Raw genomic sequence first — 26,477 nt, 5'->3', positions numbered from 1 at the left:
AATTACTCAGTGTTGACAACCGATTTTGAAAAGCGTTATATCGCTGGATAGGTGAATGACCTTTCTTTCAATTTACAAAAAAAAATACTGGGTGTTCCATTAAAAAAAGTCAACAACGTTTTTTTCAAAAATCCGCCATTTTTTTTTCGTATTTGAAAGCGATATAAAAAATTCAATCAATTCAGACAAAACTTTTACTAAAATAAAACATTTCAACGAAAACCGCATATTTCTATCTTGAGCCGTTTAGAAGTTATAGGCAGTTAAAATGGGGGAAAATATAAGTGGACACCCGGTATAATTTCATATGTTTTCAGCTTTTGTAACTATCAAACATCTAGGAGATAAAAATATGAGATACTTTTTATTTTTACATATTTCACAGATATTAGTTTATTGTAATGTGTAATGTGTTACACAAAAAACATATTAAAAATAATGTGTGTGTGTACTTTGTACGCACGTAAGAAGTTATACTTCTATTATGATTTCAACGAAATACATATATGTACTTTAAACAGTTATTAAAACAGTACCAAGAATTAAAAAAATAAAAGAATAAAACACACACAACACATTGAAAAATGCCGCAAATGTTTTCTGAACAATAATTGTCGGAAAATTTTTTAACTAAATACGTATTTTCTAAAAAAAAAGAATGTGTGTGTACTTTGTACGCACGTAAGAAGTTATACTTCTATTATATGATTTAAACGAAATTAATATACTTTTTATTTATATTTTGTTTAAATATTAAACTAATTTATACTTACTACTTCTCAAACATTTTTATTAGAACAGTGCCAAAAATTAAAATAATAAAAGAATAAAACACACACAAACACATTAAACTTAAACAAGCCACAAATGATGTCTGAACATTAATTGTCGAAATTTTTTTTAACTAAATACGTAATTTCTGAAAATACAATTATATAATAAATATACTTACAATCATAAAATGTATTAAAAAAAACAAAAAAGAAAGTTTCTATTGGGACTCGAACCAGCGCTGATAAGAGCGGTTGGTATTGGAATTCATTCGCCTTCTCCGCTTAGCCACGGACGCTATGTGTCATTATTTACGAAGATCGACTAACTAAACGGATTAAACTTGTGATATTTTGATATTTTGAAAATTGATCAAATTATTTTAATTTTGAATTGAAATGATTTAGAATTGAAAAAATACAACAAAACATAGAGTAAAAAACAATATATTAGGTGAATATTGATAGAAATTTTGATGGTAATCAAATTATATAAATAAAAGTATTACATACTATGTATTTTGGCAGATCAAATAGGTAGGTTTATACCCATGATACATTAACAATTATTACGTACCTGTTGCTTTTAAAAACTATTTTAAAGTCACTACAATATTATAAACTTTTTTGTTTCTGTCCTCACAACAATAAAACTAATATATTATACATTTGTTTACCTTTACCTTTACCTCCAAACCACAGCTGCCATATCGGATAATTTTTGACATGTCATTTGAACATCCAATCAGAACAAAGTTATAATGCGCATGCGCCGGGATGATAGGTTTTAACATATAAAAAAATCACCCTCTATCGCCGGTAAAGAGTATAACTTCAAAAAAAATTATATAATAAATATACTTACAATCATAAAATGTATAAAAAAAAACAAAAAAAAAAAGTTTCTATTGGGGTTCGAACCCGCTTATGTTTGCGCAGTTAGTATTGGAATTCATTCATCTTACACTTCTACCCACGGAGACACCTGCATCATGTAGGAAGATCGACGAACTAAACGGTTTAAACTTTTGAGAGTTCTGAATGTAACCAAATTATTTTGATTTTTGTAGAATATTGAAATACTGAAATATTAAAATACAACAAAACATAGAGTAAGAAAACAATATATTAGGTGAATATTGACAGAAATTTGATGGTAATCAAATTATGTAAATCAAAGCATTACATGCTATTTTGATAGGTTCATTTTAAATTTTCCAAATAGGTAGGTACCTATGTAATTTTTATTAGGATACTGAAACATTTACAATTATTACGTACCTGTCGCTTTTAAAAACTATTTAAAAAGTCACTACAATTATAAACTTGCTTTTTCTCTGCCATCATAACAATAAAAATTAATATACACAACATTTGCTGATCCATAATCTCCAACAATTATTGACAGATGATTTTAACACCCAACACGATCCCGTATAACGTTTGAGCGACTAAATATACTGTCATATAAAACGATAGTTGACTAATATACTGTCGGTCTGCGCATGCACCTGGGAATGTAAAAATTCACCCTCGTGCCTAAAGAAATATAACTTCAAAAATGTGCAAGGAAGAGAGAGTTGTTTTCCTCTTCTTTTTCTTCTTGTTAATCAGGTAAGACTCATTAGTTTCTGACCTTTGGTCGTAAGCACCATACTTTGTTTTTTCCTTAAACTCTAAGTTCTGTGGCCTCAAAGAAGGGCAACAGTTTTCTTATTGGTAGTTTTAAGATCTCTGCTGGCCTGGTTCAAACCTCAGTTCATCTGTGATTGGCTGCCTTGCATCACTTATAACATTGCAATGGCATAGTATATGTATGGCAGTCTACTCTTCCATTTTGCACTTCTGTACCATGGTTCTTTTGCACCATGGTTCATTTAGCAGACCTAGTTTGTATGGGTGGTTTCTACCAGTAACGGCAGTGGCCAGTCGCCATTTCATTGACCCTTTTGATCTCTCACTCTTATGCGGCTCTCCATTTTTTTGATGATCCCTTATCAGCCAGTTCTGAACCTAGTTTTTCGTAGAATTTTTACTGATGCCACAGAAAGATTCTGTGCCTTCAAAGGTTTCTCTTGAGTCTTGATTTGCAACATAGCTGCTCGTTTATTCCCATCCCATACACCCCTTCGTGGCCCGGTATGAAAGACACTCTATTGTCTTTTTCCAGGTTGTTGAAGTCTTTGCAGTTACTCAACAGTTTTGATTTCGTGAATGGATTCGTGAATGGAGTGTAAATGTTGATTATTTAAGCTTTAGAGTCTTCATCTATAATTTCATCAACGCAGGCTACCAAAAGTTTAGCCTAACCCTAGTGTGTATATTGACCTAATTAAGACATCCCAAACCACGTGGTGCAACACATGTTTCAGGCTGAAGTACTATATTATGCTACCGTGAAGAATCCAAAAAGTATCTAAAAACTACAGTTGTTACAACTTCAGATACATAAACAAGTACCCAAATACTACAGCTACTACTACAACTTCAGCTACAGAAATATATTAACAATTGCCATAAGTACTATGAAGTTCTTTGAATCTAAAATTTCTCGGCAATATTTTGGTGCAGTTTCTATTGCTTTTGGAAATAAACCATCAATTAGTGTAAGCCTCCAGATACAGCCAAGATAAAATTTTGTTTTATAATGAAAGAAGTAGTTTGAATCCTAACAAGCTAAACAAGCTAAATATTGATAAAAACCGCTGAATGCTTATTTTTTCTTCTAGGCAATAATGGGGACAGAGGACAGAGGAGAGAAACCGCAGGAAGAAATGGTAAGTCGCGTCTTTAATATTTTTGCTTAAACTGTAAGGGCCAGTATTTCCAACCGCACTTAAGCCAAAGCATACTTTAAGCCTGAGCTTAAGCCTAGATGCCTGTATTTCCACTTAAATTTGAGGCTTAAGCATAGGCTTAAACCAAATAATTTTAAGCTCGCGCGGGAGTTGGTTTAATCCTTTGCTTAAAATTTGTTTTCTGTTTTTTTGAGGTTATTTCTATAGATTAATAATTCTCGTTAATAATTCTATACGTTCATTGTCTCCACTGTTGAAGAATACATAGCTTCCCACATCTATGCAGAAATTTTCTTTTTGTTTAGTTTCTTGTATAGCTGCAATATCTATCTCATATTTCTCCAATGTATCTGATAAATTTTTTTTAGTGCCCCTACTTCAAAAGTCCCTCTAACATTCCATTGTCCTATCATAATCATATTTCGTGCCTTATTCGTTTCCGTATTTATCTGTCCACTGTGTTTGTTTAGACAATGCATACTTGTATTTAATATTCTCCAAAGAAAACTAGATTTCTGAAAATAATTAAATAACGCCTACTAGCTGGCATATTACTTATTAGGCTATTTCGAAAATAACACTCTTACATTGCTGAAAAAGAGCTGTTTTCAACAAGACCAAGTATGCAAAATTCGATTTAGCAGAACCGGACTTACAGCCATTTTTTCATAAGAAGGTTCCCACTCACCCACACCTCTTATTTGCAAATGTAGACTTAAACTTTTGAAATCAAATATGCGCAGAATTTTATGAAGAATACGATGATTGGATTTCCAGTGCCATTTCATTAGGTAAATTTTGTAAAATTTTGATTTTTTAATTTTTGATATTAAATTACGCCCACTAGCGGTGGACCTACAATTATGAAAATAATTTCCAGGCTTTTCCCGAGACAACTTTTGTTATAAATATTTTTTTCTCAAAGCTGTACTATAAACGGTTCCTGAGATATGGCCGAGAGCCATTCTTATTGGGACACCCAGTACATACTATCATGCTTTTTCTGTAATCCTTAAATCTACTATAATAATTTTCATAAACCATATATGTTTACAATGAAGCTAATTTCTAAAAAAATAATTCAATCCCAAAAATCATAATGAAATAACAACGTCACTAAAATTGTGGAATTCAACAATTTACGGTGTAGATTTCGTTTTTAAGAGTGATTCATCCTCTTCATGGTATGGTTTGACTATAGTCAAGTCAAATCAAATGCAAGGAACAACACGCAATTTACTATCGACAACACGCAGATGGAAAATGTGGAAAACTTTACGTATCTTGAAAGTGTCATAATAGAAAACGGAGATGAAGAAGACGATATTCGCATGAGGATACGAAAAGCTCAACAAGCATTCAGCACGCTTAACCCTGTTTGGAGGTCTGGCGAATATACTACAAGAACAAAGATCCGAATATTCCAGTCAAATGTCATGTCTGTTCTACTTTATGGATGTGAAACCTGGAAAGTGACAAAATCCCTTACAGACAAATGGCAGGTCTTTGTTAACAAATGTCTACGAAGAATTGTCCGTATTTTCTGGCCAAACATCATCAGAAACGAACATCTACTACACCCGACCCAACAAAAGAGGGTAGAAAATGAAATAAAGTCCAGAAAGTGGGGTTGGCTCGGTCACACACTCCGAAAAAGTGGTTCCAGTATTGCAAAGACTGCCTTAGAGTGGAATCACCAAGGAAAAAGAAAAAGAGGTTGCCCAACACAAACTTGGAGAAGATCCACCATTGACGAGATAAGAGGTCAAGGAAAGTCTTGGAATGAGGTGAAGGTCTTAGCATAAAATAGAACCCGATGGCGAGTTTTCGAAGATAGAACTTCAAGAATTTATATATTACTAGCTGACCCGGCAGGCAGACTATCGTCTCAATAGATAAAAACAAACTTTTGTATACAATAAACTTAAAATAAACAAAAGGAATTCGTAATTAATAAACAAAAAATGCTAGCTGTGAATGAGGTCTTATTATTATTTTTAATTAATTACACATGGTGTTAGAAGTAACAAAATAAAGTTTGTAGTGCAATGCAACAGTTACAATCTTAAATTTGTTTATCTTATAATGAATATAACAGCTTTATTTTATCTACATTTAAAACTACTCTGTATATATGATTGGGTTTGGGGTGGTTCAAACTCTATAGGTGTTAATTAAATAAAATAAAATTAAATTAAAATTAAATAAAACTAAACAAAATTAAATAAAAAGTAAATGAAGTAAATTAAAATTAAATGAAATTGAATAAAAGTAAATAAAAATCAGTAAAACTACTACTACTACTACTATCGGTTTACAGCGTTCTCTGATGCCTTCCGACTCCTAACCGCCATTCTTCTCTGTTTAACCATAGACCTGGGGGGATTTCACTTTCCTCCCTTGTGGTGTCCATGCCAAAATCTGCTTAGAGATCCTGTCATCTGGCATTCTCTGTACATGGCCGTACCATATTAGTTGTTTTGTTTTTGTCAGTAAAACTAAATAAAATTAATGAAATTAGATAAAAATAAATAAAATTTAATAAAATGAAATAAAATAAAAAAAAATAAATGGAATTTTATAAAATGACATAAAATTTTATATTTTGCTTCTTGTTCTTTTTGTGTGCTCAGAATTTTTCTCCTGCTTACGCTTCGTCAGAAAAGTTCCGTTTAGAGATATTTTTTGAAATTTCGCAAAATTAAAAAATTCATATTCTGTCCAATTTGAGTCCCAAAGTTAAACTGTTCCACTTCTCTTCTATGAAATTTGTCGCTCGTTGTTCTTCTGTCCTCAGAATATTTCTACGACTTGAGATATTGTATTTCGGACACCGATTGCGCTAGAGAAAAAAATTGACTACGTTTCTGCTCGGAATTCAGCAAGGAGTCTACTTAATTTCATATTTTTCACGTCATTGTAGTGAGAGTTATAGCGTCATGGGCAACTCCCCTATGACGTACGGATATGAAATATAGATAACAACCTACTCTGATCCTGGTCGAATATATCTGCCAAATTTCATAAAAATCGGTCAAGTCGTTTCGGAGGAGTATGGCAACAAACACTGCGACCGGAGAATGTTATATAGGTTGTTTCATTAATAATTGTCCATATAGTAACTGGAGAAACCTTAGCACAAAATACGAAGATTTAACCTAAAACACTTAAATAAAATCTGGTTCTTTACTGAGTTACAGGGTGTTTTATTTAAAAACTTAAAAACTATTTTTGCTCAGCATTTTTAAAATGTTTGATGCATCCTTTTCATACTTGGCAGGAAGTATAGGTACTGTACAAACTACTAAATTATGTTAAACAAACGTTTCTGGTTATTACCAGAGGCGTACGACGAGGGAAAGTGAATGGTTGACCCTTTCCAAATTCTACGCCACTGGCGACATTTTTATTTTAGTTCAATTTTTTGATTCTCCAATACTTTCTATGAAAATAATATACTCTTCATTCGTAACGATAAAGTCATTAGTTTTTGAGATCTTTGAAATTAAAAATGAAACGACACGGTTATTTTGATTAATGTATTGTGTCGCTTCATTTTTAATTTCAGATATCTCTAAAACTAATCCTTTTATCGTTGCGAATGAAGAGTATATTATTTACATAAAAAGTATTGGAAAATCAAAAAATTACACTAAAATAGCAATTTCGTCAGTGGCGTAGAATTTGGGAAGGGTCAACCAGACACTATCCCCTGTCGTACGCCTCTGGTAGTAGCTAGAAATGTTTATTTATCTTAATTTAGTAGGGTTTACAGTACCTACACTTTCTGCCAAGTATGATAAGGATACGACAGATAGTTTTAAAGTACTGGGTACAAATGGTTTTTAAATTTTAATAATATGAATCATATTAATAAATTAATCAAAATAACTGTGCGGTTTCATATTTAACTTCAAACATCTCGAAAACTAATGACTTTATCGCTACAAATGAAGAGTAAGTTATTTACGTGGAAAGTATTGAAGAATCTAAAAATGGCACTAAAATAGTTATTCCTCCAGTGGAGTAGAATTTGAGAAGGGTCAACTATTCACCATCCCCTGTCGTACGCCTCTGGTAGTAGCTAGAAACGATTGTTTATCATTATTTAGTAGGGTGTCTAGTAGTCACACTTTCTGCCAAGTATGAAAAGGATACGTCAAACAGTTTTAAAATGCTCAGCAAAAATATTTTTAAAATTTTTATATAAAACACTTTGTAACTCAGTAAGGAACCACATTTTATTTAAGTGTTTTAGGTTAAATCTTCGTATTTTGTGCTAAGGTTTCTCCAGTTACTATATGGACAATTATTAATGAAACACCCTGTATATTTATATATATGTTAAATATTTAAATAGGAATAGGAATAGGAATAGGAATCCAGGCCGTAGAAGAATGTCATGGTCAGGGCTGTTTATCCATTAGGCAATATAGGCAGTTCCCTAGGGCGGCAAATTGTGAGAGGGCGGCAAAAATACTGTACAAAAAATATTTGTGTATAAAAATTAAAATCGAATAACAAGTATGTATGTTCATCCATCAATGAAATAGAAGTGGGCATTCATTTCTAAATAGAATAAAACAAATTGCATTCATAACAAAAATAAAACAAACATAGCATTCTGTTATCTTAACACTATTCATTCAAAAAGGACGGAAGTCATAAATTTAGTGATTATTAGGCCGCTGGCAGCTGGGCAAAGGCGGTGGGCCATTGAACACTTCAATATTGCACATTTTGCACAAACTAAAGACTTGACTTGTCTGCAGTAGGGCAGCCAGTTAGAGTTGGGATTTAAAAACTGTATTATTACAAGTAAAGTAGATAAGGTTCGTGTCGTCGCACAGATATACTCCAGGGAAATAAGCAAGAAATATACCATGTTCGGGACACTGAAATATCGAGGTAGCTGACTACTTTTTAGTTATTGTTGACTATTTTTTCCATTTTTTGCACTCAATTAAAAAGCTAAATAGTTGACCTAAAATTCTAAAATTTATTTTTATTGAAAAACCTTCAAAATGACAATTTTTGAAAGTCAAAAATTTAATTTGTTGCTTCGTAAACTGCAAGATAACTGAAAATTGTTATTTATTAATAACTTTTACTAAAACTAACTTAGAACTGAAGTGTTTCACTCAAAGTTGGGTATTGGGGTACATAACAAACCCTCAAAATTTGAGACAGGTCCATTAATTAGTTTAAAAGTTATTCTATTTGTTTATCCCAGAGACCTTTGTTTTGCAATAACAAATGACAGAAAATAATGAAGGTAGAACAATTCTGCGTATGCCAAATGAAAGTAGAAAAGTGATGCTATCAAAATGTATTAATAAAAGATAAACAATGATCTAATATAGTAAAAAATTCTAGTTTATAAACATTTAGAATAACTTTAAAAATATTGTCCGTAGAAAACATCTTTTTACATATTCGAAAAGGTTATATTTTACTCGAATTTTTAAAAATGTAGTTCAAATGGTGACTAGTCATGGTAAGTGAAGGGGGAGCTGCTGCTTTGATTGCACTAAATTGTTAATAATTAAAAAACGGACGCTAACCCTAGACAGCAAACGTGTAGGTTTTCATCCTGTGGGTCAACAATAACTAAAAAAGTTGTCAGCTACCTGGCAGTAGCCGACAAATACATGAGTTCAAAAACTAAAAAAGCAACTTAAAACTACTATCATTTTCTATATCTTGGGATCTACTCAATGGATTTTGATATTTCTTCTTTTAATTTGTATGTACTTTTGTGTACATTACAAATATGTTATTTGTCTAAACATTTATTAAATAATAAACTGTTTAATTTTTTAAAACAATTTTTGAAAAAATAATTTTTTCTCAAAAATCCATTATTTGTAATCATACTATCATTATTAATAGAAAAAGTTAAGGTAGATATACTTTAATAAATAAATTATGTTCAATAAATAATTATTTAAGTAATAAAATTAATTTATTTATTAAATTATACTTTAACTTTTTTTGTGATCATTAATGATATTATTAAAAAAATAGAGTTTTGAAATAAAATATTTTTTCAAGGAATGCTTAAACAAATTAGACCCTTTATTAAATAATACATTTATAATATAATTGCATATTTGTAATGTATAACAGAAATTACATAAAAATTTAAAAAATATTACATACAAATTAAATAATTGTTAGTAATAAAAAAAAACGGATGTGAACTCTAGATACGAAACGGGTAGGTTTTCTTCCTATAGGTCTACAATAACTAAAAAAGTAGTCAGCTATTTGAATATTTCAGTTATTATGAAAATGGTGTCATAGTGTGAAGCAGCTTCAGTGAAATAACAGTCAAAAAAACGGCCTACTTTATTCAGATGGACTTACCAAAGTTTTTTGAAGATATTCTTCTTTAGCGGCGAATCGATTGAGGGTAAAATTTGATTGATCCGCGCGCATGCGCACACCGACAGTATGGTATTAATCGCTATACGGGCTCTGATTGGGTGTTGAAATTTTGAAATGATCTGTCAATAATTGTTCAATATGGAGGTTATCGGTAAACAAAAATATTGTATAATATTAGTTTTTATTGATGTGTGGACAGAAATAAAATCAAATTTATAATTATAGTGACTTTTTAAATAGTTTTGAAAAGCCGCAGGTACGTAATTCTAAATGTTTCAGTTGGAAATACCTAATAGTTTCAATACCTATCTATTTGGAAAATGTAAACAAAATAATGTAGTTACCTATTAGTAGGCAATGCTTTAATTTACATAATATGATTACGAACAAACTTTCTACAAATCTTCTTCTCATATAATATCGTTTCTTACTCTATATTTTGTTGTATTTTATTTCGACAAAAATCAAACTAATAATTTTATTAAATTCATATAAATTTATGGTGTAAACGTTTAGTTTGTGTATATTCCCACATGACGTATACGCGAATGTGGTGCAGTTTGAAATGCCATCAACTTTCGTACGGCGCGGTAGACGTGAAGTGGGTTCAAGCCCCAAGCAAGTTATTATTTTTTTATTTTTTTTTTATAGATTTTATGATTGTTATGTATTGAAGTTTATTATTATATAATTTTTGAAGATATTCTTCTTTTTTGAAAGTGGTAAATAAGAAAGTTTGATTTTTAAATAAAATAAGTACAGATAACCTTTTAAGTATATTTACTTCGTTTAAATTACCTATTATATAATAGAAGAATATCTTCTTACGTGCGTACAAAGTACATACACATTCTTTTTGTTTTATGTATTTTGTCCCGTAGAACATTATAAACAAAGAACTTGAGGGATTACATAACAGCGATTCTTAGCAAAACAAACCTTTTTTTCTATTTTTGGGTCATTCTAAGCAAAAAATGTTAAGTTTTTTCGTAGGATGCATAGTTTTCAAGATAAACGCGGTTGAACTTTCAAAATATCTAAAAATTGCAATTTTTGAACCCGAATAACTTTTGATTAAAAAATAAAATAGCAATTCTGTTGACCGCATTTGAAAGTTCATGTTATATTATACCGGTTTTGATTATTTGCATTGCTAAAAATTAATTTTTTTATTGTTAAACAAAGCTATAAACACATACTGCTTGAGTAATGTTTTCAATGCATCTCTCATTTAAAATCGAACGAGTAGGTGCGCCTACAAACAAGCAATTTCTACGTATCATGCGTTAAAACGCATGCATTGGGCACAGGTTAAAATGCTTAAACATACTTTTATAATAGTAATATGTAATATTACGCCTGATGTAAAATAAAGGATATTTTTAACACATTTCCAAACATTATTTGAAGAACCTAATATTCTTATTTACATAAAAAATTCTGCTTGCATTTTTTTCGCAAAAATGGTACATGTTTGAAGGGCGGCTACTAGAGAATTGCCTAGGGCGTCATTTGACCTAAACGCGGCCCTGGTCATGGTTGCGGAATTTGAGAGAGTGGTTTAGCTGCACCACTAATGAACTTTTTAGGTTAGCTGTAAACAAAGTCAGGGTAGCCTTGATGATTTCCAATCTCCGATAGGAGTGGCACAAGAAGAAGAAGAAGAAATATTTAAATGGCTATTAAAAAATAACGGTTGAAGTTAAAAAAGTGAAACTTTAGGACTGTATGTATCTTTTGGTTCTACATAATATAAAATTAAAAAAAAAGTTTGTCCAAAAAAATTAAAAATAATTATGGGGGGCAAGCCTTCTTTTCACTTAGGTTACTCGTACATAGATACCTCACCTTTAGGTAAAACCGAATTCAGTGTTAAACTCCGCCCACTTACACCTCTTTGCCCCTCAAGTCTAAGTACTAACTGGCTGGACGGTGGCGACATTTATTGAAATTTTTGCCAAGATTGAAAAATAAATTTGAGTCGCTTGGCTGGCGTAATAGACAACGATATAAGGGTAGTATTCAGCATTTTAACAAATAATTTTAACGCGATTGTAATCTCTATTTTGGAATTCCGATTTTACTTCAGATAAAACGCTAAAAATTGATTAATAAAAATAGTGAAGAGGTTTCTTAAAAATTATTTAATTATTAATACACTACAAAAAAAAAAAATAGAAAATACATAATAAAATTAGCAGTGATAATTCACATGTAAATTATTTTTTGCAATTTGTAAAAGAATTATATTTTCAGAACTAATGCGAAATAAACTATTTGAAGTTGATATACAGAATTTCTTTCCAGATCTAACCCATTCACCCCAGGTAAAATATTGCAAAACCTCCGAATTTTAAAGAATCCATTGGATTGGCATGAAATTTGGTATACATATATACTGATAAAATGACAGGGAATTTCCAACATATAAATAGTTGAGGGACATCTGCCTAGGAACAATAGGTAAAAGCTGATAAACGGACAGGACTAGAAAGTTTAAAACATCACTAATTAGATCATATTTCAAAACAAAGTAAATAAGTATATTTGAATGTTAATTCTTTTCAAACTAAGATAGTAAAATTACAATTTTAGGAAAAAAATATATTTATTATTTCTTGTTCTCAAGAAGTACTTTCATTATTGACAATATCGAAACATTTTATTATTAAAAGTCGAGAACAATTAAAAACCACGTTCATGTTTATATGAAAGTACTTTAAAAATGAAGGTATATTACTCTTAAGAAGAATTAATATTTTTTAACAAACTTGGTATACGACTCATAATATTTGACATCTGATTCTTTCATTTTGAGTTTTAGGACGTGCAAGTTTTTATCAATAATACATTTTTCCCTAAACTGAATAAAAAAGTTTCCATATGATTCCAATGTTTTAAGACATACTGATATTGTTTTCCTGATATTATAAAATACTTGTTAATATCTACTGTATATATAAACTAAAGCTAATAGTGTAGTTTAACATTCAGTTGAGTCCACGATTATTTACCCGTGCGTCATTAATACCTGACGAGATAAAACACATACTTTTGATCTAGCATCACTCTCTTCCACGCATGAAACTAAAGACAAACCAGCTACCGCCTGTTATTAAGTAAAAACACGTTTTTTATGAACGCACTAGACTAACTCTATTGCGCACAATAGAGAAAAAATTTTCTAGAGGATTTTGGTTCAGAAAAGATGTTAAAAGATATGACACATTATATTATTTTTGAAGTTCCTCCCACAAACATAAAACTGAGAAAATGGTCCACTGAAAGCCGTGTAGACAGTGAATTATTTCTCTCTTTTTGATTTTCAAAAACTTTAATTTTTTTAAAATATTCTAAACCTCCTTTTAAGTTTTCAGTTGACTTGCTTAAAGTTGACATTGGCTTTCTGTTTGGATAACTATCACTACAATATTTGCTGTTAAGACCATCAAAAATATTATTTATAATTTTCAAAAATTCGGCAGTAAGAGAAGCCGTTTTGGTGTGTAACTGCCCTACAGACATTGCTGTTGATATTGCTGAGGCAATTGAGTTGGAAAAAATTTGTGCTGCTAATTTTACACGCATACTTTGAAAATTATTAGGGTTTATATGAACGTTTGTCATTTTCACCATGCATCGTGATCTCACACTGGTTCTATCGATGTTGTATGTGTATTCAATATCTTGCCACGATATTTGTTTAGAATCGGCAAAAAAACGTCAACTTTTTGTTAAGAAAATTATTTCTTAGACTTTTTAATAAGTGGGGTGTATCGAACACAGCGAAAATCCTCTGATTTCCTATTTCTATTGCAGGCTGATCCTTACATGCGCCTAACAGCTTAAATAAAGCTCTATTATTAGATGCTTGATCACACAACACTTTTGGTATATACCCAATATTTTGTAATTTTGAAACAACTTCAACTACAATGTTTTTTAAGTTGTCGCTATGTATTGGACCACCTGTGTAGTAAGCCGCGTAGCCTTATGTAGCAAGCTGCGCATCATAAAAACCAGACCTGTGTTGGCAAGTTTGTTTGTTCTGTTCTTCCTAAAGCACCTAAATCTTGAAACCCTTCTACAATGTCATCTAATTTATTGTACTCCAATTGTTTGTTCAAAGAAATTTCATCAAACATTAACACACAATTTTTTTTCCACTCATCCATTGTCTCTACTTTTTTCTTCAACTTGTCAATTAAGGAAATGTTTAAACCAGTTATTAATTTTATGACACGCAACCAAGTTTGAATTGTTTTTAGTGAAGGTAAGATAAAGTTAAGAGATCTAATTAAAATTTTTTAACAACTAGGAGACTTATAATAAATGGCCAGAGCTAAATCCTTTTCATTGTGACTCCATTGTGAACGAGTTTTGTGTGAAAACTGCATATTAACAAAAGTGTGCACGTATATGCTTTTATTTTCTAACAGTACCTCTATCATGAACTTGGTTGCCGATTTTCTGTTTTTTGTTGTTCTTCTACAACGCTGACTGTTCTTCTGACGGCACTTCTTCTTTAAAGCATTTACTTGATACTCCAATTTTTTTACCTTCTCCGTCAATTCAGTTTCAAGTTTTGTGGGCAAATTAATATCAAAACTGGAAATATTACTGAGACTACTACTTGATCTCTTAGACGATGGAGTTGACCTAACCATACAATCGCCACTTGTAGATTTTTTACGTTTCGTACCGCAATAAACGTATGTAGAGCATAATACTGGTGGGGTATCACCTAAAATAGGTTATCATTGAAATGTATGTGTAATAATTTTAATTAAAGCAAAACAAGCATCTCCGTTATTTTTGGAGCGATACTAACAATGCATTCATATTTAAAAAAAATCTCTTTTGATTTAATTGTATAAAAAATATATAAATCACTCAATATCAACTGATTTTATATAAAATATATTTTAATAGTATTATTCTCATTGACAAAGCGCATTAGGCAAACATAAAAATATTTCCAAAGTTGAGTACTCACCTAAATCAGTTGCTAACTGTGCAAATTTTAGAGGAACAGCATTTTTCCTTAATAACTTTGTTTGGCCACTTTGGTAAATATGTTCCACTGCATAATGATGCTGGCAAATTACCCTCTGTTTCAGGTCACTGATATCCATCAATATAATATCAATATTTCCGCAGTTTTTTTGCCAGATTTTTGTGCGCTCTACTAGTTCGTTCTTTAACGGTAAAATATTGCAAAACCTCTAAATTTTAAAGAACCGCTTGGATTGACATGAAATTTGGCATACACATAGCTAACAAGTCAAAGAAAAAAAGTGATATTGTGCCGATATGTGCTTTTGCCCTGGGGGTGGTTTTCGTCCCCTCTTATGGGTGAAAAATATTCGTCCAAAGAAAGTCAGGAAATGGATAAACTGGCTAATTTTAAGTAACTTTTGTTCTATAGAGTTTTTTCACTAAGTCAATACTTTTCGAGTTATTTGGCAGTGAATATGTTCATTTTTTCAACAAAATAACCACGCTTTTAGACGGTTTTTCGCAAATAACTCAAATAGTAAGTATTTTGTCGAAAAAACATTCTTAGCAAAAATATAGCCTGTAAAAAATTTAAAAAAGTGGTGTATATATCACGTCTCTACACCTAGTAGAAGCAGAGTTATAGCTAATGAAAAATAGGTTCATATTCGTCAAATTCCAAATGGAATATTTTAACGTGAAATAACCAAAAATGAAGCACATTTCGGGGAAAACTCATTACAACTTATTTAAAGTGTTTAAAAATCTTCATTTTTGTTTTATATAAAAAAAATTCTAGCATCAAAATTAAACAAGTTACGCTCAAAATAAAGTTAGTCCCTTTTGGTTTTGGTAAAAAAATCGAGAAAATCACCCCCTAATTAGCATCTTAAATGAACTTAATCGTTACGACTTCACAAGTTTCTTGACTTGTGTATATATTGTTTATATGATCTGTAAGTTTCATCGGTTCAAAGTCCTTATTATTGAAAGGGCTGTAGTTAAAAGGGGTTGAACGAGTCACTGATCACGAATGTATGCAAATTTAGAAACACCAAATCTTAATCAAGACTATTTTTGTTTTTCGAGATTTTTGGTATCTCTAACAATTTTGTAAGTTATTTTGAAAAAAAACGCATATTTTTAAAAATTTAAATTTTTAAAAATTTTACTTTACAGATCATATAAACACAACATAAGTAAAATAATTTTTGGAGCGGTGACGATTAATTTCATTTAAGTTGCTAATTAGGGGATGGTCCTCCCGATTTTTTTTTTTGCAAAAACACAAGGGACCAATTTTATTTTGAGCGTAACTTGCTTAAATTTAATGTTAGAAACTTTTTGTAAAAACAAAAATAAAGATTTTTTTAAACACTTTAAAAAAGTTATAATGGGTTTTCCCCAAAAAGTGCTTAATTTTTTGGATATTTCTCGTCGAAATATTCTATTTGAAATTTGGTGAATATGAATCTATTTTTCATTGGCTATAACTCTGGTTCTACGAGATCCAGAGACCTAACGCGTACAACATTTTTTTTTACTTTTTTATAAGCTATATTTTTGCTAAGAACGTTTTTTTCGACAAAATACTTATAGGTTTGGATCCCGCGTATGAAAAACAATTTGATTAATAGCAAGCTGAAAATTTGTTAATAGCTTAAGGGTGTCGAGTCGGACAAACTTTGATATATGGGAACACTGGAACAGGGGCAGTTTTAATTGTGGAACAGCTTAAAAATTTGGAACGGTCAGACCACGAAAACGGCACATTTATTTTGTCCGACAGAACAGACTTAAACTCTCCGAACAGAGATTAAACTCTCATGCAAAAATCAGACTGCTATTTATCACCTGTCATAATTCTCTAATAGAACTAATAGAATAATAAAGCTCTATAGAACGAAAGTTACTTAAAATTAGTCAGTTTACCCATTTCCGGACTTATTTTGGACATATATCCTTTCACCCAAAAGAGGGGGTGAAAGTCACCCCCAAGGAGAAAGCACACATCGGCACAATATCACTTTTTCTCTTTGACATGTAAGCTATACGTATGCCAAATTTCATGTCAATCCAAGCGGTTCTTTAAAATTTAGACCAAAAACCGTGAAAGAATGGACTATACGTCTTTCAGGGGAAATTTAAAGAAAGATATATTATTATTTGTTCCATCGTTTCTTTCAAAACATCTCGCGTAAACACACTTATGCGTTACAGAGGCCATTTTATCTAAAATGTGAGTCCTTTTTTTTTAATTTTGCTATAACTTGTCACAACACTTGTCACAGATAATACACCTATAGGGTAAGTTCGGCCCTGACACTACTCCTACCTCCTCGCAAGTCAGAGAGGGAATGAGAAATCTCGATACGGTTTTCGAGTAGCGCCATCTAGTTGTTGATACGTCTTTCGGTTACCAAGAGGTGAGCTATCTAGAGGAATATTTATAATCAATGCTCGTACCAACTCAGAAACCTTCCCGGGTTCATGTACAACAACTTTGATTAAGGTCATCATATGATGAAATGCATAGTTTGAGAGTCTATAAGGTACATACATACATACAAACATTCATTTTTATTTATACAGATATAGTCAAGTCAGCACTTCCGATAAAATTAAATATAGATATAGACATTAACTATAAAACTATTCTCATCTATCTAAGATACTTAATAAAATTTGAGTTGATAGAAGATCTCGTGAGATTCGAAGAGATAAGTATTTTGGTTGCCCTCCAAAAATATAAATTATATTATCTTCATTTAATACAAACTGAATAATATTATTAATTACTGTAACTCTAAGAATTTTTATGTGTAATTTTAAAAATATTTAAAATTGTTTTAAAATTATAATAATAAAATTTAAATAAAAAAACATAGGCATAAACTTACAGTTTCATAAAAACAATTAATAACCATTACCCATTATTTAGTGCGATAAAATTGAATTTGACGATTATTTTATCTCATCTGCTATAATTTTTTCCAATTTATGATAATTTTATGGCTCTGGCACAATAATCCCACTCTAAGGGTCGGGAACACTGACACAAAGAGGTGAACAGATGGGTGATTATGTTTTTAATATAGTTAAACGACCTATCAGAATGAATAACTTGAAATTGCAGTTTATATTTACAAATACAATACATATGTACTTATTTATCTATGTTTAAAACTTTATAATAATTACACGCACCCAACTTAAGTGGAGAAGTATGCTATAGATATAGATGAAGTAGCAAAAGAACGTGGAGTCAGATAAAACAATAAAGGCATTAAAACAAGTATTTAATGCAATTCTAATCAACAATAATTTCCCTAACCAATAGAGAGTTGGGTAAATTCTTATGATACTTAAACCTGGAGAATGTGTCAATGAGTTGATATCCTACAGGCCTATAAGTTTTCTACCAATGATATTTAAAGTATATTAAAAACTTCTCATAAAATGATTGGAGCCAATCCTCTTCAATCCCACAACATTAATTTGGTTTCCACAGCAGATATGGAACCATAGAATAAATTCATCGTTTGGTAAAATAGATAACTCTATTTGGAGTACACGAGGTACTATACAGTAGTGATGTTGATTATAGTTACTTTAGAGTATTCGTTACAAATCGTTACTTTTGTATAAAGTAATTATTTACAGTATTCGTTACTTTGATTACTATGATTACTTTTGTTACTTTTGTATTTGAGTACCGGTAATCATATCGAGAATCGTATTTCTCAGTAAATAGGTATTTTGTATAGGTATTCCGATATAACAACGACCTTCACCGATCTGTTTTTACTCGCTGGGATACGATTGGTAGAAACCTTTTCAACATCTCTACTGTACAGCTGCCTTTCTCAATAACAATCAAGCTTTTGACAAAGTTTGCTACATCGGCTTCTATATAAACTCAAGAAAAATCTTCTCCGCCATTTTTTTAATCTATTGGTCTAATGTATTTACGTCTAACTTTAAGATTTTCTAGTTAAAAACTTGACTTATTTGATTTTATTGACTATTATTGTCATTTTTAAGAGTACCTACTTTCTTCTTGTTTAAGTGGCATCTTCCAATCGGAGGTTGGATATCATCATCACTATCTTTACTCTATGTACCCCTGCTCTGAACAGTTTTATGGAACTGCATTTAAACTAGACCCTTAAATTTTTTAACCATGATACTCTCTTTCTTCTTAAACTCCTTCCGCCTCTTATCTTTCCCTATATTATCAGTCTTAGCATTTCATATCGCTGTACCCCTGCTCTGAACAGTTTTATGGAACTGCATTTAAACTAGACCCTTAAATTTTTTAACCATGATACTCTCTTTCTTCTTAAACTCCTTCCGCCTCTTATCTTTCCCTATATTATCAGTCTTAGTATTTCATATCGCTGTCTTCTCATTACGTGTCCCATATATTGTAACTTTCATATTTTTATTGTGTTTATTATTTCGAATTCATTGCAAATTTATCGAAATACTTCCGTGTTCGTTTTCTTCTGTGCCCATGCTATTTTTGTAACACCACATTTTTTCAAATGACTGTTTTTATTTATGTGTTCTTGCTTCAAGGTCCACCTTTCAAGTCCATATTGCAGTATCGAAAACACGTAGTAATATCAGAGCTCTTAGTCTCAGTTCTAATCGAAGGTCTTTATTGCAGAGAATTGTTTTCATTTTTACAAACGCATATCTTGCTATTCCTATTCTGGCCCTTATTGCTATTGTTTGGTCATTATTTTTTGAAATCCAGGTTCCCATGTATTTGTATTTATTAACCTTTAACTACACGCGCTGGCGTATTTTGTACGCCAGATATAATAAATCTACTGCAAATATATTTAAAAATTTTATTTTTGACCTTGTTTATCTATCTAACCTATCATTGAAATTTGCTTTACAAGTAGTTTTACAGTTTATTATTTGTTGTTTCCGGCGGTGGACAATATACGCTACGATTATAGTAATATAAGTACATCTTTCAATTGTTTTTTGGTCATTATGGCAAAAAATATATTTTTCTTTATAAACAATACTTTTTCTCACGTAGAAAAAATCACATTTCAAAAAATTTCTTATTAGTAATTTTATTTATCATGGAATCAGATCCAGTTATAAATCCCAATTGGCTTACTGAGAAGGAACTCCACGTATTCGCTGAGGCCGAAAAGGTTTATAACAAACAACTAATGTATTTTTTCAAAAAATGAAAAAAAATAAACAAATCCGCTGTTTTTAAGTGTATTTTCTTGTGGCGTATAAAGTAGGTACGCCACGCGTATAGTTATGTTATAATTTAATGCGCGGGTAGTTAAAGGTTAACAATGTACTTTGCATACACATAATAATTCATTTGAAATATATTATGGAATACTTTTATTCCTAGAAATTGTGAGATCATTTAAGACCAAAAACTTTTGACACTCTGTATGTTTAGGTCAATAGCGTAGTCAAAAGGTAGGATAAACACTGTCAAAGAATTCTTCCTACTCAAGTTACTGGTTTTTCACTACTCTTTGGATTATTTTTGAAGCTGTTAACATCGTCTTTCCAGATTTACTCACAGGAATAATCTTTCACGACTTGCAAATATTTTCGTACTATTCCTTGTATGACATCGTAAATAGTTTTATCCAGAAGGAACATACCGTTTACAAAGTTTATGTCATTTTCGGAAATATTAGCGCTCACAAAAGCATTTGCGTTTCTAAGAACATATAAACACAAATTGTATACAGAACTTTTAGAGTCTGCAATAAAACCCTTATTGCGGTTTCAAATACAGAATGTTCTCTTTAGTGGCGAAAACTAACATTTACAAATTTTATGTAGTAGAAGTTATACATGTGTTAAAATGTTTAGATTTTTATTCTTTGTGCTTTAATTGAAATTATCATCAGTAATAAGTTACGATCAGAAGGCAAATTATGTTTAAATATTCATTCACTATGTTTTTGGGTTTCTAATAGTGATGTAACGAATGTCATTTTTTTAACATTCGCGAATACGAATGCGAATACGAATATCTGCTACTGACATTCGCGAATGCAGATGCGAATGCGAATTTCCAGTTTTTTTTAATTTGTTTCTATTTTTGTAATGTTTCCTAAATTTTTAATGAAAATATAATTGATATTTAGTGTAAATCAATCTGAATCTTAAGCTTTATTACATAATACCAAATAATAAAAAAAGTGAAGGCTGATAATGTGATTATACAAGGTTAAGTTCTATCTATCTATTGCCCTTCATTTGTCCAAAGTTGAACGTAGGCCTCCCCCTTACTTTTCCACTCTTCTCGGTTCAGTGCTATTGCTGTCGATCTGGTCGCTGCGTATCTCTTTAGGTCATTCGACCATCTCGTCTGTGGTCTGCCCCTTCCTCTTTTGTAGTCCCAAGGTCTCCAGTGAGTTATCGCTTCATTCCATCTTCCGTCTCTTTGTCTGCTGTTGTGTCCTGCATATTTCCATTTGAGAGTAGCTGCATGTTTGAGGTTAAGTTACCTTTTCTTAATAAAAAAAGATGAGAAGTGAATAGATTTTGATTTTATTAACCTAATATTATCTTAAAATTATTTTTTTTCTGGTTTTCATATTCGCAAAACATTCGCACAAATTTTGCGAATGCGGATGCGAATGCGAATATGCAAAAACATGCGAATATTCGCGAATGCGAATACGAATATTCGTTACATCACTAGTTTCTAACTCATTTTAGGACTATCGTGCAATCAGCTTATTGCCGGTCATGTCAACAGTACTAGAAAGAGTTATATTCCAAAGAATAAATATGGAAGTACTCCCTGAGGATTGGACTCCATCACACTAATTTGGTTTTCGACAAGGCCACTCAACAGTTCAGCAGATACACAGAATAACACATTCAATAAATCTAGCAATAGAAGAAAAACAATTCTGTCCATTAGTATTCTTGGATGTTAGCCAAGCATTTGACAAGGTTTGACATGATGGAATATTATACAAAATATCTAAAATCTTTCTTCTTCTTCAGGTGTCATCTCTGCTACGGAGGTTGGCAATCATCATAGCTATTTTAATTTTTGAGGCAGTAGCTCTAAATAGTTATTTTGAGCTGCATCCAAACCATTCTCTCAGGTTCTTCAACCATGAAATTCGTCTTCTTCCGATGCTTCTTCTGCCATATACCTTTCCCTGCATTATGAGTAGTAGGATGCCATACTTCTCGCTAACATCACATGTCCGAGATACTGTAGCTTCTTTTCTTTAATTGTAAGTTCAACTTCCTTCTCTTTACCTATTCTTCTCAGTACTTCATTGTTCGTAATTCTATCTACCCTGGAAACCCTCATAATTCTTCTGTAGGTCCACATTTCAAAGGCGTTAAGTCGTCTCATTGTATCTACATTTAACGTCCATGATTCCATTCCATAGTATAGTACACTGTAGACGTAACATTTTGTTAGGCGTACTTTAAGAGCTAATGTTAAATCTTTGCTATATAGGACCTTTTTCATTTTTATAAAATTAGAACGTGCTTTTTCGATTCTGACTTTTATTTCTGCAGTGTAGTGTGTAGTCATTATTTTCTGTTGTAAGTGTTCCTAGGTAAGTGTACTTTTTTACTCTTTCGATCTGCTGGCCCTCTACTATCAAGATTTCGCTATTATTATGGTTGTTTTTACTAATTTTCATAAACTTCGTCTTTTTGATATTGAGAGAGAGTCCGTACTCCCTACTACTACACCTTACTATTTTACTCATGAGTCTTTGCAGGTCTTGTAAACTATCGGCTATTATTACTGTATCATCTGCATGTCTGATGTTGTTAACTAAGACTCCGTTTACTCTTATACCGACTGTTTCATCTTCCAGAGTTTCTCGCATTACCTCTTCAGAATAAGCGTTAAATAATAGAGGTGATAGTATGCAGCCTTGCCTGACTCCTCTCTTTATTTCCATTTCTTCAGATGTTTCTTTTTCAATTCTTACTATTGCTCGCTGATTGTAATAGAGGTGTGTTATTAGTCTTAAATCTCTTTCATCTAGGTTTTTATTTTTTAGGATTTCCATGAGTCGATCATGTTTTACTTTATCAAACGCTTTATTGTAGTCTATAAAGCAGACGTAAAGAGGATGGTTAACATCCAAACATCTCTGTGTCAGCACGTTGAAGGAGAATAATGCCTCTTTGGTACCCATACCACTGCGGAACCCATATTGAGTGTCACTAATATCCAGCTCCAGTTTAGAGTGTATTCTGGCGTGGTTAATTTTCAATAGAATTTTCAAGGTATGTGACATTAAGCTTATGGTTCTGTAGTCACTGCATTCTTTTGCATTCACTTTTTTGGCAAACACACAAATGCTGGTATCAGCATTTCTCTAGGGATGATTCCTGTAGTATAGATAGCGTTGAACAGTTCTACTATTATGTCTAGGTTTTTCTCGTTGACCAACTTTATCAGCTCGCTAGGTAATTCATCTGGACCAGCAGATTTATTGGTTTTCATAGAGTTTATTGTCTGACTAACCTCTAATTTGGTTATCTCTAGGCCTACATCTCCCGCTTGGCTAACTACGGATGTACTAGATTTTCTCTGGTCATGAAATAGTTCCTCGATATACTCTTTCCATCGTCGTAGTTTTCATTTTGTTTCCTATCTTTCTACTTTTTTCTATCTTTCTACTATCCTTCAATCGACTACTTGAATCATATCTTCATGACAGACAGTTTATTGTAAAAGTAAATGATGAATATTGGCAAAAATTTTCAATCAAGGCCGGAGTCCCGCAAGGCAGTGCCCTGGGTCCCATTCTATATGTATTATTCACATCAGATATTCCTATGTCTCCACACACTGTCATAGGAACCTTTGTGGACGACAATGTCATCTTAGCAATTCATCAAGATCCAGTAGAAGCATCCAACTCTTTCACTCTTCTGAAAAAATTTCATTTCGTTAGCTTAATTTTAATTATTTGTTGACGTCATTACTATTCATTACGTCATTGGCTCATCATTATGTCATAGTGTCAATTTCTGTATATTTTTCGAAACTTGTGTAACGCTCTGTTAGCGTTTCTCAATCGGTTTTATTCTCGATCTTATTTCTAGATCAAGATTTAGGCTCCAAATCCCCAGGTACTTTAACTTGTTGACTTGTTCCCAAATGTGCCCGTATATTGTGCAAGCTTGAGGTATATTTTGTTTTTTTTTTCAGATTGAAAATCACTTTGGTTTTCTGAATGTTTATTTTTATACCAAAGTGCTCACAAACCGAGTTGGTCCTGTCGATGAATCGTTGTAGACACAAGTCGGAATCCGCAATCAACACAGTATCATCGACGTATCTGATGGTGTTGATATTTACGCCATTCACCTTGACTCCATCCTTGGAATCCTCTTCTTCAGATGCAAATTCACTAATGGGTGTTAGCGATCACATTTTCAACTAAATCTCTGTTTAAATCTATCAGAGATTGTATGTTACTAATCACTTTCCATTGCCTTATGTTTCAGAGCCAGGACACTCTCTTGCATCCTATTCCTCTCTTCCCTTCAGTTTTACCCTCGATTATAAGTTGAAGAAACTGTCATTTTTCGTTTCGCATGATGTGACCCAGATACGCCGTCTTCCTTTTGATGGTTTCGAAAAGTTGGAGTTCTTGGTTGATTCTCTTAAGGAGATCTACATTTGTGACTTTTGACGTCCATGGTATCTTTAGGATTCGGCGATAAAGCCACATTTCGAAGGCTTCTAATCTGTTTTTTATATCCCTCGTTTTGTGTGTACAGCCCTTTACGCCATGTAGCAGTACCGACCATAGGTAGCACTTAGTAAACCTTAATTTCAGTTGAAGATCGAACTCTGAACACAGGTCAGTACTTTCCTGAATTTTACGAAACCTTGTCGAGCTTGCTCAATGCGACATTTTATTTCCTTGTCCGAGGACCAGTCTTCAAAAAGACACGTTTCCAGGTATTTAAATTTGCTCACTCTTTTAATGGACTTGGTATTCAGTGTTATGGTGGAGTTTTTAAGTGCATCCAAGTTTCTGGAGATGATCATGAATTTGGTATTTTTGGTATTAATCACTAATCCCATTCGCTTACTGTATTCTCCGATTAAAGTGACAACTTGTTGAAGATCGACTATGTTGTCACAAATTAAGACATCATCATCAGCATATCGTAGGTTGTTGATCAATACTCCATTTACTTTGATTCCCATCTATGCATCTCTCAAAGACTCTTGAAGTATTGCTTCCGGAAAAATGTTAAATAAAAGAGGAAAAAGCACACATCACTGTCGAACATCTCGACATATATGGAATCCTCTAGAGCCTCTTCAAATAGAAACTCGGAATAATGATTAAATAGCAGCGATGATGAAACACATCCTTTCCGAAATCCTCTCCTAATTTCTACTTCTGCGGGCGTGGAACCTTCGATTTTAAGTCACCTTTTAAGAACATTTTTCTAGAGTTTTGATTCCAGTACAAGTTTTTTACTAGTTTAATATCGTTCCCATATAAACTGACTTCTTGTAAACGTTCTCAAAATAGGTCATGTCTTACTCTATCAAATGCTTTTTCGAAGTCTATGAAGCATATACATATATCTTTCTGTTCCATCCATCCAATGGCACTACAGCCCAAATCGAGCCTTGGCCTCCCTCAATAAGCTTCTCCAATCATTTCGATTTACCGCTGTTCTTTTCCATGAACGCGTTCCCAGGAAGTTCCTGGCATCCTCATCGACTTCGTCTTCCCATCTCTTTTTAGGTCTTCCAACAGGTCTTCTTCCCTGCATTCTTGCATTCAGCAATTTTCTGGGGATTCTATTCTCATGCATGCGGACCACGTGCCCTGCCCACCGTAATCTCTGCAGTTTAGTGTGTTGTGCTAGAGTTGGTTCGCTATATTGCTCGTATATTTATCTATTATACCTAATTCGCCAGTTGTTATTTTCACTTATTGGGCCCAGTATCCTACGTAATACTTTTCTTTCAAACACTGGCATTGGCAGATTTCTGTGTCACCACCCATGTTTCGCAGCCATAACTTACTATGGGCCTGATTATTGTTTTATATACCCGGAGTTTTGTTTTCCGGTGTACGTCTCGCGATTTGAATATGTGGCCCATCGCGAAATAGGCTTTATTTGCCAGCACAAGCCTTCTCTTTATTTCCGGTTCTTCTTCATTGCTTGCAACCAGATCCATTCCTACGTTCATCTATTCACATGTTCTATATCGTCAATAAAGTGTTGTTGCGCCGGTCTATTTGATCTGGTTTGTATGAGTAGTTTTGTTTTATTTGTGTTTATTGCTAGCCCTACTGCTTCTGCACTCTGTTTCAACTCAACGTAGGTTTCTTCCGCTGCATTCATTGTTCTGCTCATTATGTTTATATCATCCGCGTATGCTGCTAATTGGGTAGATTTGTTTGTAAGTATGTTATTTCCGCTTACCATCAACCGTCTAATTACATATTCAAGAACAAGATTAAAAAGCGTTGGAGCCAGTCCG

General features: G+C 32.3%; 1 protein-coding gene across 2 annotated transcripts in view; it reads left to right on the top strand.

Annotated features, from left to right (window-relative positions):
* LOC114343996 (lachesin-like) overlaps positions 1–26,477 on the top strand; it is a 455,602-nt gene that overhangs the window by 181,396 nt on the left and 247,729 nt on the right. For both annotated transcript variants that reach the window (XM_050641201.1, XM_050641200.1), the window contains exon 2: positions 3,500–3,547. In XM_050641201.1, coding sequence (XP_050497158.1) covers positions 3,500–3,547 — 48 coding nt within the window. The remainder of the gene's footprint in view (positions 1–3,499; positions 3,548–26,477) is intronic.

Source organism: Diabrotica virgifera, chromosome 10, assembly GCF_917563875.1.
Source record: "Diabrotica virgifera virgifera chromosome 10, PGI_DIABVI_V3a".
Classification (NCBI taxonomy): Eukaryota; Metazoa; Arthropoda; class Insecta; order Coleoptera; family Chrysomelidae; genus Diabrotica; species Diabrotica virgifera.
This window is presented reverse-complemented; position numbering and strand designations above follow the sequence as displayed.